Source organism: Xiphias gladius, chromosome 7 (genome assembly GCF_016859285.1).
Source record: "Xiphias gladius isolate SHS-SW01 ecotype Sanya breed wild chromosome 7, ASM1685928v1, whole genome shotgun sequence".
Lineage (NCBI taxonomy): Eukaryota > Metazoa > Chordata > Actinopteri > Istiophoriformes > Xiphiidae > Xiphias > Xiphias gladius.
This window is the reverse complement of record NC_053406.1, coordinates 17,511,884-17,527,410: the sequence shown is the minus strand read 5'-3', so window position 1 is coordinate 17,527,410 and position 15,527 is coordinate 17,511,884. Positions and strand designations below refer to the sequence as shown.

The 15,527-nt window shown below is 39.1% G+C and overlaps 1 protein-coding gene across 2 annotated transcripts; it reads left to right on the top strand.

The window, feature by feature from the left end:
- The first annotated feature begins 1,192 nt into the window (after positions 1 to 1,192).
- On the top strand, positions 1,193 to 14,612 carry nmd3 (NMD3 ribosome export adaptor). 2 transcript variants are annotated; one of them, XM_040130026.1, is made up of 16 exons: positions 1,193 to 1,304; positions 1,716 to 1,806; positions 3,580 to 3,714; positions 3,846 to 3,942; positions 4,860 to 4,940; positions 5,559 to 5,687; positions 6,547 to 6,637; positions 7,350 to 7,428; positions 8,075 to 8,171; positions 8,424 to 8,541; positions 11,574 to 11,719; positions 12,066 to 12,178; positions 12,289 to 12,361; positions 12,600 to 12,706; positions 13,895 to 13,965; positions 14,175 to 14,612. In XM_040130026.1, exons 2-16 carry the CDS (start codon positions 1,763 to 1,765, stop codon positions 14,306 to 14,308), a joined length of 1,515 nt encoding a protein of 504 aa, XP_039985960.1. In that variant the 5' UTR covers positions 1,193 to 1,304; positions 1,716 to 1,762; the 3' UTR covers positions 14,309 to 14,612. The 2 variants fall into 2 exon arrangements, with proteins under 2 accessions (XP_039985960.1, XP_039985959.1); XM_040130025.1 differs by having other exon boundaries at positions 1,203 to 1,337.
- Positions 14,613 to 15,527: the final 915 nt, after the last annotated feature.

Below are 15,527 nucleotides of genomic sequence, written 5' to 3'. Positions count from 1 at the left end.
CAGAGTTGCAGCTACCATAGCTATTTTAAAGTATTCCCACGTTTCCTGTCACTGCGCATTTACTACTTTGTAAGGTCAGTAACATGCGCTCATTTTGACTTGAGACATTTCTGATGGCACCTGAAGGCATCCAAAGAACTGCCACACCTCAGGTGCACCCAAAGACTGACAAAGATTGAATAATTATAAATGGTAAAACATAGCTGCCAAACCTTGATAATCTCACATTAACAAAATCAGGTAAATAATACCAATGAGTGCTGGATTACCGACTGCAAAGTGTACAACTGGGGTCCCAAAACTTTGCACAGGGGTCCCAAAAGCTCTTGTTGGCAATAGAGTTTTGATAATATTAACTGTATTTTTTTTAGATATATGGGAACATGCCTGACTAGAGCCGAATGCATTATTACTTGGTCTTGAGACCCTGCCTTGAGGACGGTCCTTTGTGTCAGAATCTAGTCTTAAGACCCTGACTATTTCAACTGGGTTTATGTTTACATGGTACATATTCCAACATAATTTACCACACAGAACAACTGGGGTCATGTAATAATCCAGCATAAGAATACCTATTATATCTATTGCATAGAGAGTGGGAGGAAGGGAGAGGTTAATAGGGGGCAGCAGCTCAATATTGCCCCAAGCAAGTTGATCCGGCCATGGTTCGAGGGTGATTAAATACAGTTACATAGTCCAGGGGTTGTGCTGAAGGAAAACTAGGCTATATGAACATACTGTGAGCAATTCTACCTATTTTTTACTGTCCAAGTTATGGTCTATTATAATATACATTTTTCTAAAACTTTTTCCTTATAGGTTCTCTATTCACTTTGCTGGCTTAGCCTAGACTATATACTCTAAATCGTCATATACAGTAGTCTGGTACCTTTTGTATGACCTGTTCATATTATGATGCAGCAGGGCACAATTTCCCATTTAAATCAGACATAATGAAATGAATTCTCTATTTCTTCTTTTCTTTCTTTTCCCTAGTTTTCTCTTCTTTTCTGGTGTCAAAGCTTACCTTTTATTTTAGTTTTTTTATTTATAAAAGTTCTGTCTATACACTTGCTCGGTACTGTAGATTATCTTCACAAATTAAATACCACATATATTTCATTTTTCATTATTTAAAAAATATATATTTTTTATTTAATTTGAATGGGTTTTTTGTTTTTATGTTTTGAAGGACATTTATTCAGGCATACAAAGACAGTCTCGAGGTCTTTGAGGCCCGAATGACGTCATCACGCGTCCCTCGGTTCCTCGGTGGGCAAAAACGTGGAGGACCTTACTTCATGGTGAGTCGGGGATCTGTGACCAGAATAACCTGTGTAAGTTTTGCCACAATCGCTTTTACTAGTTACAGTGATCGAATAAGTTTTGTTTGATGTTCTGCGCTTGTTTCTTTTAGATTGACTCATCAGAAATAGCAGTTTAGCCTTTAATGCTAACTGTCTGATACAGGATCTAAAGCATCGGCTAGAATATTTTTTAATGATGTAGGAGTCTTTACACAACCGTGTATTTGTTCCCGACTGTACACCTATATACGACGAGAAGTGATAGAATTACTTTCCTAATGTTAGACACGAGATTAGTAGTTGTTGTGCAGTGTATCGCTACAAGCTAACGTTGGCTATTAGCTAGCAGTCTTGCTGCTGTTAAATCCTTTGACAGAGCCAGTTAAATCTGTCATGTTTCTCTCTCAGCTACACAAAGATCCACTGACATACACTGACCTGTCAGCTTGACTACAATGGAGTACATGAAAGCTCCTGCCACAAGCAGCCAGGGGAATATGTAAGTGAAAAACATCAAGTGTCATCATCATATTGTGTGAAGAACCTGACACATATTGACAGCTATCAAGAAGGAAAAACACATATGTAATTACTAATTACCCTGAAGTTAAGTGAAATTAAATCGGGACTAGATTATCTCAGAAAAACTAAAGACAAATTTTCAATTGTTTTTTGATCTGGACCTGTTCCATTGTGGTCTAGATGTGGAAAACAAATAAGCGTGTTCTCACAAATAGAGGAAAAGTTTAAAACATCTGAAACTATGTTTTAAACAGCCTTTACACTCTCCTTGTTAATCTAGTCCAGATATAACAAGTCTAGTTATAGTGGATTTTGATCTAGATCTGGTCTGATGTGGTCTGGATGGAGAAAAAAATCAGTGAAATCTCCCTTTTTGTGTATTCACAAATAGAATAAAGGTTTCACAAACCCTAAACTGTGTTTTAGAGTCATCTGAGCACCTGACTATTTAGTTTCTCTGGGTTAATCAAGACCATATTTGACAAGTGTGTAAGTGTAGTGGTTTTTTGATCTGGACATGGTCCAACGTTGTCTGCATGTAAAAATAAAAAAAAGCAGTGAATTGCACTTTCTTGCTTTCATAAATAAAATTACATTCACAAATTTGAAAATGGGTTTCAAACATTGTTAAGGTTTTTTTCACAAAAGTAAGAGGTGTAAAAAATTGAGAATCAGTTGCTCATTACATTTCCATGTACTTTTCCCGTAACAGCCAAATCGGAAGCTAACTTCAGCACAGTTAATTACTACCATTAATGATGAATCTGTACCATTTAAATGTACCCGTAAGCCAGCACGAATCATACAGGGCCCTTATACTGGTACACCTAAACGGAGTTGAATCATTAATAAAGATATTGGTCTTACTTGTGTTTGCTAAATAAAAATGCTCATGATGAGAAAAGTTTTTCACATCTTTCCCTTTTTGACAAAATATATTGCAGTTGACATTTCTTCCTCTGTAGTGGTCACTGAGAACAACATGCTAGGTCAGTACAGAATGATGAAGAACTTGGATATATTGGAGATCTAGTAATATATTGCAGTAAACATTAGATCATTTTTGTTTTTCAAGATTGTATTACTGTTGAAAGAACTGATTATTGGAAAACAGTCCATTGCCACACTGCAGTGCATTCACAATCTAAAGTGCACCAATTGTCCCAGCTAAGCGTTGCCCAGGAAAATCTGTTCACAAAGCTGCTGAGAGCAGCTTTTACTAAGAAATGGAGAGCGGTCTAAATCTGCCAACAGAAAAGCCTGGTTGAGTCAGTTCCCATTCAGAGCACCATCACATCAGGTGAAAATGGCCCCTGGAAGATAAAGGTCTGCGTGAGTTTGGTAGCTTCTTGGACTAGAAAGGTTGACGTTTGCGTGCTAGTTCTTAAGTCTTGACTGTCAAAATTTCCCACTTGCAGTGTAACACACCAACAAGGAAGAGTTTTCTAAACAATCTTGGATTTCAACTGCTCTACAGCGCAATTTTAATCTAATTTTGACAAAACCATAGAGGTTCATTGCGATGATTCATGAAAATGCAAAATGTAAAATTGAACTGACTTGCATATTATGCTAAAATAAACTGAAATTAACAACTGATAGAAAGCTGGGAAAACACATTAAAATAAACTACATTTCTGGAAATGGTTGGCAGTAATGTGTTGTACATTTTGTCAACCCAGAGGTGTAAAATGCCACATTATTAATTTATTTCACTGACTTTTACTAATGTTGCCTCTCTCCTCTCCAGCCTGTGCTGTACCTGTGGCGTTCCTATTCCTCCCAACCCAGCCAACATGTGTGTAGCCTGCCTGCGCACTCAGGTAGACATCTCAGAGGGAATCCCCAAGCAAGTCACAGTGCACTTCTGCAAGCAGTGTGAAAGGTCTGTTTAATGCATTTTTTTAAATCATTGTTTCCTTCCATAAAACATTTTTTTTTTTTAAAAAAGGTTTTTCTTGAGAAATTTTGTTGGCAAAGTTCAGGCTTGAATGTACATCTTCCTCTTTCATGTAGGTACTTACAGCCTCCAACCACCTGGGTGCAGTGTGCCCTGGAGTCCAGGGAACTGCTGGCACTGTGCTTGAAAAAAATCAAGAGCTCAATGACCAAAGTGAGAGTGATTCTTACTAAACACCACATAAAAACAATAGCATGATTGCACTCAGACAAAAGACACAAAAAGTGTACATGAACGTTGTTGGTATAAATTCCAGGTTTTCCCCCGCCCCCCCTAATCTGATGCTGACCTGTTTGTTTTTGTTTTTTTGTTGTTTTTAAGTCTGATCTTATTCATTAAGCCCACTTAATTTTTTATGAAATCCTCCCTTAATTTTCACAAAAACAAATAATTAGTATAATTTCAGTAACAAATTAAGCAGAGGACCTTTTAATATAATACAGTTCTAACACAATATAAGAAATTATGGCCTCAAAAATAACTTAGAGCTGCAACTAATGATTATTTTCATTATCAATTCATCTTCTGATTATTTTCTTGATTAATGGACTAAGTGTTTTGTCTATAAAATGTCTCAGTATTTTGAAAAAAATCCTGTTACAATATCTGACAGCCAAGTTGCTTCTCAAGACGTCTTGTTTAATTCAACCATCTTTTCAAAACCCAAAGATTTTCATTTTACAATGATACAAAACACACAAAAGCAGTAACTCCTCACAGTGGAGAGGCCAAAATCAGAGAATGTATTTGATTTTGATTAATCAGTTCCTAAGTAGTAGTTGCTGATTAATTTTCTGGGGACTAATCGGTTTATTGACTAATTGTTGCAGCTCTAAAATAACCATAAATTTGAATCAACACCTTTAACACTATTCAGACTAAAGATAAACATTATAATTTCCATATTTATATTATACTTTGCAGGTCTTTTGTCATGGATTGCATTGTGATAATATTTATTCACCCTATGTTTCTGATTTGTCATGACAATGTGCACCATGGTCACCACAGTAATATTTCATGATGGCTCAGGCTACTTCATGGACTCAACAACACACCTCTCCTCACAGGTGCGTCTTATTGACGCTGGCTTCCTGTGGACAGAGCCACACTCCAAAAGGATTAAGATGAAACTGACCATACAGAAAGAGGTAAGAAAACAGAGTGGAAGTGATAACTGTAGGAGAATGACATTCAAACTGACAGATTAAAAGTGATTAGTGACCTGAGACAGGCAACGTGTTTTTTCATCTAAAGGTCATCTGGGCTATTTTTTCCAATGGTAATTTGCAGCAAGTATGTATTTGAATTTAAGCGTTTTGGTTAACATATGTGAAAATAATAATGTCAAGGTGTAATACACACATTCAATTACCATAAGTGGCATTCTGTGACATTGTGAAGCACATATGCATCAGACTTTAAGATAAACTCTTAAAACAGTGTTGTCTGTTCTTGACTGACTTATGTGTTTGAGAGCGGTGAGTGTCACCAGTGGCTGCCATCTCATCTTCTTGACCTTTAGTGAAAACCTTAGCCCTGTGCTTCATGGGGCCAACTCTTTTGTTTGTGCTGTTGGAGGGTCTCTATAATATTGTCTCCAGATCTCAGTGGGTCTGATATTCTCTAAATGGCTAAGGAATAGAAAAGTGCAAACCAAATGTTTCCTTCCCAAAAGACTTGGTTATTGAATGACTGAAAGCCTTTGTCGCTGTTTGCCATGCAGTTAAAATATCTGGTGTAACTTGTTGCTATCTTTGCCTCTCCAGGTGATGAATGGCGCTATCCTACAGCAGGTGTTTGTGGTCGAGTTTGTCATCCAGTCCCAGATGTGTGACGACTGCCACCGTGTGGAAGCCAAAGACTTCTGGAAGGCCGTGGTGCAAGTTAGGCAGAAGGTGGGCATGATTTAATCTTTACCTAAACTACACTCACACTTTCACCTTAAGTATTTTTAAATACAGCATGCATGCTTCTCAGTGTGCTTAATTTTAATAATGGTTTTACTTTGGCAAAGGGTACTTTCAATAAATTCTCTGATCCCCCTAAACGTGAGCCCTTATTTCACTTGTGTTAAGGTGTGTTATCTGGGTACCTTTAATTTTTCCATTTTAAACCTACTCATAAGTTCATTCTGTCTTTTCAAAATCAGTTATTCTGTGTTAATTTTGCAATTGCAGGTTCAAGTGTGAACCTGAGCCCTATAGGTTTTTTTTTCAAACAAACATAGAGCCCTTGGTATTTGGCAGGAAATATAACACTAATCCTAGGGTTGCTCTTTTCCTTTTATCGCTGTATGCAAGTATAGATTTAGACCTTCTAATGTCTGTTACCACCTCACTAACCAAAGCTAAGATACCACTGCTGACTATATAACGCTACTTCAGGCTTAAAGCCAAGGTCAGTTCTCTTCACTGACAGGCTTCTACTGTGAAACAGCTATCCTGGAAGTTTGAATTTACAGCATACTAAAATCATGAACCTGGACTTGTTCTTACTCATTCCTCAGGAGCCCTTTGCCCCTTCACTTTGTTCAGAAGGAAAAAAACATGTAGATAGCTGCAGGCGCTGAAGTTTTTAACTGGGGTATTTTTCTGAAAGGTAAAAGATGGCAATTGGTCATGGCAGATGCGTAGCTGTTAATCCAATTTTTACACCAATAAATGTTTAAATAATTGGGGCATGGGGGTGGAGGGATCTGTATGAATCTCTGTATGGTAATAATGATGTTGAAATTTTTTTTTTGTTGTTTAACAGACTGTTCATAAAAAGACATTCTACTATCTAGAGCAGCTGATCCTCAAGCATAAACTCCACCAGAATGCCCTGAACATCAAAGAAATCCATGGTAGGTCAATGGCATATGATTTAATATATTTCATTTTTTCATTTATGATAGTATACATATCTTTAAAGGGAGGGGCCTGCTATTTTCCTTAGGGCCTCTAACCGAATTACACTGCAAGGTGGGAAACTTGTCTGATTTGTCACCAGCGTAACTAATGTGGATTAAAACTAAGCAGAACGTAATGATGTGTCGAGTGTTAATTACCTCTTCCCGTACCAGACAGCAAGCCATGCATGCACATCGCTGGCGCCAATCACTTCCTACAGCTGTCCTTGAGTGGGCCCCAGAGGGGCATGCGTTGTGCGACTAATCAGCGTGCTCTAATCAGCACAGGCATTCCATACCAGATTCCCGCAATGCAGGCTCGCTTCATGCCCCGTTTAGAGATGCTAAGTGTCTCAGCATATATACACTCAGGCACACATGCTGTGCATTGAGTGACAGCTCAGCAGCAGCTCTCTGTGTTCTTGGACAGGACTGTGAAGTGGAGTTTGGCCCAACAGTGTAATTTAAATCATCTCCACATCTCGGCAGGACTTTAAAGCTTTATGAAGGTTGCAACATGTGGCTGCCATATTTTTTCACATTGTCATCTGCTCCCTTGTATGTGTTGCTTGCATGCACATGAGTTCTGCAGTGGCGGTGACCCATGAAGTGTGCCTGTGATGAATTTATTGGTGGAGGGTTTGATGGTATTGCTCTTCTCTCTCAGAGGGGATTGATTTCTACTATGGCTCCAAGCAGCACGCTCAGAAGATGGTCGACTTCCTCCAGTGCACCGTGCCCTGCAGGTGTGCAATTCTTCAGTCTGTGCCTATGAAAACATTATCTTAATGGCGCTCACTGTTAACTCCACATTCCCTTTTAATTTACATGTATTTAGATGCTAAACACAACCTTCAGAGTATTCAAACTGATTACGACTAACTAGATTTAGCTGTTATGTCTCCAACAAACGGGGCAGAAATTAGTGAGCAAACGAGGAGATGATTTGTTAGCAGATGTTACCAAAGTGTAGATAGTAAATTGTACCAAAAAAAGAAGAAGAATGTAAACATGTTAAAAGAACATGAAGAGGAAAAAATCATCACATGAAATTCTTTTACAAGTGTGTCCATATCAGCACATACATCATAATTAGTGGGTAAAAAAGCTAGAAGGGTTGTTTCTGGATAGTCAAAACTAAAACATGACATAATTAGTCACCTCAAGGTGGAGCTTTCTTATTGACATGACCTCCAACTGCTCAGGCGAGTTAAACTGCACAATACACTGGTCTTTACATGTTTGTAGAACATCCTATTGCATTAAAGCCCTTTTGCTGTTACGATTTGTCCAACTGTGACCATATTGATTCTGCTGCGTTTCTGAATGGCGTCTGTGATGATGATGATGATGATGATGATGATAATAAACACATTCTTTTCAATTTTAAAGGTCAAAGACATCCCAGCGCCTCATCTCTCACGACATCCATTCGAACACGTACAACTATAAGAGCACCTTCTCTGTGGAGATAGTGCCTGTCTGCAAGGTATACAGCTGTGTGTTTTATTTATTTTTCATTTTAGTTGGAATTTTTTTTTGTGTCAAATGATCCACTGATCAAGCTGAGACAAACCCATACTGTATCACCTCTGAAGCCTTCACTTTGTTAGTTTAGTAAAAAATATTGTGTTAGAAAGCTGTCAAATTTGAATAGTAGCTTTGGGACGCATTTGCTGCACTTCAATAGTAATTCCCAAATCTTTTACTTTCCACATGACCTAATCTGTCTGTTTGCCAGGACAATGTCGTGTGTCTCTCACCACGTCTGGCCCAGAGCCTGGGGAACATGGGTCAAGTGTGTGTGTGCGTCCGTGTCACCAGCACCATCCACCTCATCGATCCAAACACCCTACAGAGTGAGTATTACTCCCGCCCACTGAGTTTTAACAGGTCCAACTGACACCTACGTCCAATTCAGCGACAACTTACCCTGTTGTGGTTAAATATAGCTGCAGTCTGGTGGCATCAGCAAACACTGTGTTTTATTAAAATAATCATTATTTATAGACCATATTTCAAAAACCCAAGGCAAACAGTTCTTCACACAAGGAAGCAAATTAAAATCAACAAATTATAAAATCAAATATAAAATCTAATCAAAAGGGACTTAGACATTAACTGGACAACAGTAAAATAGATAAAACCAAGTCCAGCAAAATAACATTAAATAAATTAAGAGACAGTTCAACTAAAATCAACTAAGAACTCATATTGTTTTATATCTAATAAAAAACTGTAATCAGGGCATTCTTGTTTTTAAAAGAGAGCTTGCGCTCAATGGCCCTCCTTTTTTAAATAAAGGTTATAATTATAATAATAAAAAATTGGGACAAGTTTTTAAGAAGAGATGTAAAAGAATATACTGACTCAGCCAGACTTATTTACTCAGGCAGGTTGTTCCAGGGCCTCGAGTCCGGCAAAAGCTCCGTCTCCTCTGGTTTTCAGCACTTGTAGTTTTGAGTAATTAAAACTAAAAGCGCTGATGTTCTCATTACGCCAAGGACATTATGTTTTCACTCATGTCTTTTAGTTGGTTTATTTGTCAGCAGGATTACGAAAAGTACTGAATCAATTTTGCACCAAACTTGGGGGAGGGATGGGGCATGGGCCAGGGAGGAACCCATTAAATTTTGGGTCAGATCCGGATCATTTACTATGAATTTGAATTTTTTTTCTCGAAGTCTTTTGTATTTTTCCTGGGCGGAGGTCTGCACTCTACTAAGTGCCACTCTAGATCATTTAGTAATGTGAGCTTTACGTGTAGGTATGTGAAAGATATGATGTACAGTTTTCTAGGGTAAAGTGACAATTATTTCCTTAATTATTCGATTAGTAGTTTGGTCATAAAATAGTAAAATACCTAAGGTGGTGCCTTCAGATGTCTTATTTGTCGAACCAGCCAAAATGCCAAAACTCAAGATGTTGCTTTACTATTACATGTGGAAAAGAAATGCACCAAATCTTCACAATTGAAAAGGTAGAACCATAACATTTGTGACACTTTTAAATGATTATCAAAATAGTTGCCTATTAATTTTCTTTGAATTACATAATCAACTGATTTTTTTCACCTCTGGGATTCATCATGGTCTGTTTGTTGTATCTACACTTTGGAAACTGCCAAAGGTTTTACATTTTTATGCATTTGTGTCTTTGATTGTTTAACAAGAACCAGCATTTCCTGTATATTACCAGGGTGATATACACTCACTGAGCACTTTGTTTGGAGAGCCTGCTTATTCATGCATTAATCCAATCAGCCAATCATGTGGCAGAAGTGTAGTCTATAAAATCTTGCAGATACAGGTCAGGAGTTTCAGTTAATGTTCACATCAAACATCAGAATAGGGAAAAAATGGGATCTCAGTGACTTTGACCATGGTATGATTGTTGGTGCCAGATGGGCTGGGTTGAGCTTTTCTGAAACTGCTGATTTCCTGGGATTTCACACACAGCAGACTCTAGAGTTTACTCAGAGTGGTGCATAAAATTAAAAACCTCAGTAAGCAGTTCTGAGGATGGAAACGTCTAGTTGATTAGAGAGTTCAGAGGAGAATGGCCAGACTGGTTGGAGCTGACAGAAAAGCTATGGTAACTCAGATACCTACTCATCACAACTGTGGTGAGCAGAGAGGAATCTCAGGATGCACAACATGTCAAACCTTGAGGCAGATGGGCTACTTTGGGTTCCAAACCCTGTCAGCCAACACCAGAAATCTGAGGCTGCAGTGGGCACAGGCTCACCAAACCTGGACAGCTGAAGACTGGAAAATTGTAGCCTGGTCAGATGAATCTGGATTTCTGCTGAGGCACGCAGATGGTACGGTCAGAGTTTGGTGTCAGCAGCATGAATCCATGGACCCAACCTCCCTTGTGTCAACAGTCCAGTCTGGTGGTGGTGGTGTAATGGTGTGGGGAATGTTTTCTTTGCACACTTTGGCAAATCCTGGTTTGAATGCCACAGCCTGAGTATCGAGTATCTGAGTATTGTTGCTGACCATGTGCTTCCCTTTATTATCACAATTTACCATCTTGTAATGGCTACAAAGCAAAAGTCGTCTCAAACTGTTATCATAAAAATGACAGTGAGTTCAGTTTACTTCAGTGGCCTCCCCAGTCACCAGATCTGATTCCAGTAGAACAGGAGTTTGGCAGCATGAATGTGAAGCTGACAAATCTGCAGAAATGATGTGATGCAGTCATGTCAAAATGGACCAGAATCACAAAATCCTATTGCTAGTTTGCATTAAGCATGCCGTCCTAGCCAAGTCAGCTTATTCAACAGGTTTTATGATCAATGCAAATGTGGTGACAATTAGTGATGATGTGTTTCCTCTGTATCTGGTGTAATCACTCATAACGTGAGAGGCTGAGACGCTCCTCAGCAAAATTCTTACATTTTGGAAGCAGCACACACGTTTTTAATCACTCCTCAAAGAGCAGGCTATTTTTGTTGCACAAAGTTTTTGGGCAGACTGAATAGCAGAAAAACAGCCTGGAGGCAGAGCTCTGTGTGGCTGATTTGGGCTGCAGTAGGCAATTAACTCAAGTATTAAAAAATATGTGTGTTGCTGTTTGTCTGCTCATGTTCAATTTATTTGCAGCATAGACAAAAACAGATCTTTCCTCTCTGGTTTGTTTGGATATATATATATATATATACACACAGAGAGAAAAAGGCATTGGCAGGCAAATCAGATTTGTATTATTTTTAGTACCCATTTGGCTTTTAGATACAAGAATCGCTATGTAATTTTTCAACTTATTTAACTCTCAAGTAAAAATGAGAAGTTACTGTATAATTTGTGCTCACACTTTTTGACTGTCTGCCCTAATGACTAGTCCTAATGGTCAGTAATAAATACATGAATAATGTCTTACACATTAGTTGCTGAGGTGGATGGGAACACATTCTGGCGCAACCCCTTCAGCAGTCTCTGTAACCCACGGCAACTGGAGGAGTTCATTGTTATGGACATTGACATCATCAGAGACCAGAAGCTGGGTGCCGGAGCAGGCTTGAGGTCCAATAAGGTGAGCGTGTGTGTCTGTGAGTTTGTGTTTGTTGTTGCAGAGGAGATTGCATTATTGGGGAACATTGCTCTTCTCTTGGAAGCAAAATCAATAGTGAACCATTACATTATCCCCCAACCTGTATGCTGGATTCACCAGGTGTGTTTGTTTCAGTGACGGGGGGGGAATGAGGTTTTGAGTGGACAGCGTTCTCTCTCCCTCTCTTTCCTCTGTCTGAATGTTTGCATTATTATTGAAGCAACTGTCGGAACAAATTGGAGGAAGAGAACAAGAGTAATGTTACAATAGCTTGAAACTGCATTTATATTCCCTCGTGTGTATTTCTGTGTGTGTTTGTGCGTTACAGCACACCCTGGCCGAGGTGTGGGTTCAGAAAACATCAGAGATGGATACCAGTCAGCAGTATCACTGCCGAACATTCCTGGGCCACCTGCTCAACATTGGAGACCTGGTGTCGGGGTAAGTACAAGGATAGACGAGATGTTCAGAAGATGGCCAGGTTGGCAGTGGAGACGTATCGCAAGCTGTGAGCTGTACTGTTAATGGCACATTGACTTCTCACCCTACAGCTTTGACTTTGCCAATTCCAACATCAATGATGAGTACCTGAATAAGATGAACCCTCACCATGTTCCTGATGTGGTAAGACTCAAGTGCATTTCTCCGAAAATCCTCAGTGAATAAAACTGGGCTTCAGATGACACCTTCAGTAGCTGTTGCTGAGTTGATTAACACTGTCCTCTAGTGACAGCATAAAATACTGACTGTAGATTGGATAACATTCTTGGAAAAATACTACATTCCTGCATAGAAACACATCAGAAAAACACAAAGACAGTATGTTGTAGTGTTTTAATTTGTACAATGTGGACTGACGAAGGTGCTGATCAAGAAGAGCTACGACCGCAGCAGGAGGGTGAAGCGCAGGAACTGGAAACTACAGGAGATTTCCAGAGACCGTGATGGCATGGACACAGATGATGAGAGGTAGGACAGTAATGTAAAGCTCATATAGCACTCTCTTGAAGTGACTGACTTGAAGCTTCGAAAATTTTCCGTCTCAATCACATCCTGTCACTTTCTGAAAAGCTGTCCAATACCCGTCTCTGATCATTAATTAGTTAGCTTTTAATCCATAAGGCTGGCGATACTGTATAATTTTGTTAATATTATAATAATATAATAAACCAACAATGCACTATTCTGTCTCCCAATACATTTTCATAAAGGTTTGATAAATTACTAAAACGGTTAAACATTAGTCAAACAGGAGTAAATAGTGCATTTGTCAGTGACTATTTTCAGCTGCGGATTGATAGACATTTGGTTCTCTAGTGAGAATTTACAGCACCAGGACAGTGTATCTGGAAATGACTCAAAATAAAACTAGAAAGGCCGTGTTTATCATAAATAAGGAACGTCATCCAGTGCAACAGTTTGACCCACTGATGTATTTTTAAGACTTTTTGGATAACAATGGAGCTCTATGGTACACAAGAACAGGCAGCTTCAGGCTTTGGCTACACCGATAACTCTTGTTAGCACTGTTCATGTAGCCAGTACTAACAAGCTGGTTTTGGTCTTGTAATGGAATTGGCTGACAATAATTTTAAAAAAAATATATATATATATATAATATATATTATATATATATTATATATTATATATATATATTATATATATATTATATATATTATATATATTATATATAATATATATATGACATATATATGACATATCAGCAGACCCATACTTCATGCAGCTAGATACCTGATTTTTCCAAGCACTTTCACATGAAAGTATCTTGTGAAAATTATTTCTTTTGTAGTTCTCATGAAATATATATATTGTATATGTATATATATATTTTTTTTTAATTAGGTGAATAAATTTAAAACACCTGGTCTTTAAAAAATACCTTTTTAAATAAAAGTTATTTTCCTCAAAAGCATTTTGAGGATATAAGGAATTCTTAAAGTGTGTTTTCTGCACCAGTATTCATAGCACAGGGACAACACTTATACCTGGAATCATGACTAAAGACCTGACATTGTTTTTGAGTCATTGGTGAATAGTTTGATACGGTGCCAAGAATGCCATGTGTCCTGTCGGGGTTTTTTCGTCTGCAATGGCGTGCCACATGGGTTTTGTCTTAATTTGCTATTCTGTCTTTAGACAATACCAGGATTTCCTGGAGGACCTAGAGGAGGATGAGGCTCTGAGGAAGAATGTCAACATCTATAGAGGTGAGCAGCCGGACACTGCAGACTATCTTCTGCATCAGTATCCCAAGAGATTTCAGCCCTTCAGTTGATGTATTTATATTTCCATTTGCAGGCTGCGGCTCATTTACTGTCAACGCCTGCTTAAGTTGCTAATAGAACTCGTGGCACACAGTTAACTATAGATGATGTATTGGATAGTTAATGAAAATCGTGTGCTTTTTGAATTTCAGATGACTCAAAGATCCCAGTGGAGAGTGACACTGATGATGACGGAGCACCACGTATCTCCCTGATGGAGATGCTGGAGGAGCTCAGCCTATCAGACGCCACAGGAGGAGAGGGTGCCGACATGATGACAGACTAGCCAGTCGCCATCCTGCCCGTGTGGCACTGACGGCTGATCTGTCAAACACAGGTCCACTGATGACACAGTGATACAACTGCAGACCCGATTTCGAACTTACAACAGAATGAGGACTGATTAAACCACTGATAGATCCACGGTTCCTCTGAGTGTGGTGTAACGACTTATTACAGTTAAAATCCATAAACTGTGGGTTATAACGGTGCCACTAAGTAACAAACGCGTTTCCTCCAAGAAACTGGACCTTCAGTTGTTTCAACTGATCATTTACTGGCCCTGCAAAATTAACACTTTCCGCTACTTCTATAGCACTCTTATCCCCTTTGTCATGGAAAAATTTTTTGAAGTTATGTGCAAATGGAGTGCTTATAGTTCACTATATCAAAAAAAAAAAAAGTATTTGTGCTTATGAGCGCTTCTCATCGATATTTTCTCTGCTCGGGGGTGAAAAAGACGTTTGTTGTCAAGTGCTTTGCTTTTGAAATCCACCAGAGGGAGCTTTGGGCCACTAAGAAAAAGGCAAGTGAGGCGTTGGAGCGGCCGCGCTTGCAGTAGGCCCGTCCAAGCCGGTCAGTGGTGTCATTTGGCTACCAGGGGCAGTATTCAAGTACTCAGCCACCTGCCCCACCGTTCCAGCCAGAGAGTGCTGTGTGTACCTGGATATGGGATGACGCTGCTCTTGTGTGAGCCTTAAAAAGCCCTTAGGACCAGTTTAAAATGTCTTTAAAAGAGGGGAGTGGATATCCAACTTTTTTGATAATCTCTGATGATTTTGGGAATGTTTAAAACCATGACATTTGCTCACACACACAGCCTTCCATACAGCATTTATATAAACCTTATTTTAACCTAAAGAGTTGGTTAAAGATTTTTTTGTAACCAGGTTGGTTGCAGGGCTGTGCAGACCTACTGATATGAAGCTTTATGTAATCTAAGACACCATAGGAATGTGTGTATCACAGAGTGAATTAGTCTGTGAGACATGTCTCACGTTCTAACTTGATGGGGGGGGGGGGCAGCCTTGGTTTTCACAGACCGGAGCTGTGGCTGTTCATGGTAATCAGATCTACTTGGGAAAGTGAATGAAGTGAATCCCTTCAGGGTGTGTGTGGGTGGGGGTGTGGGCATCAACAGTGTAGAGTAGGGGTTCTCCTTTTTTTTGTTGACCTGAGTTTTCTCACCATCTCTGCATGTGCACAAACTGAGCCCTTTTTGACCC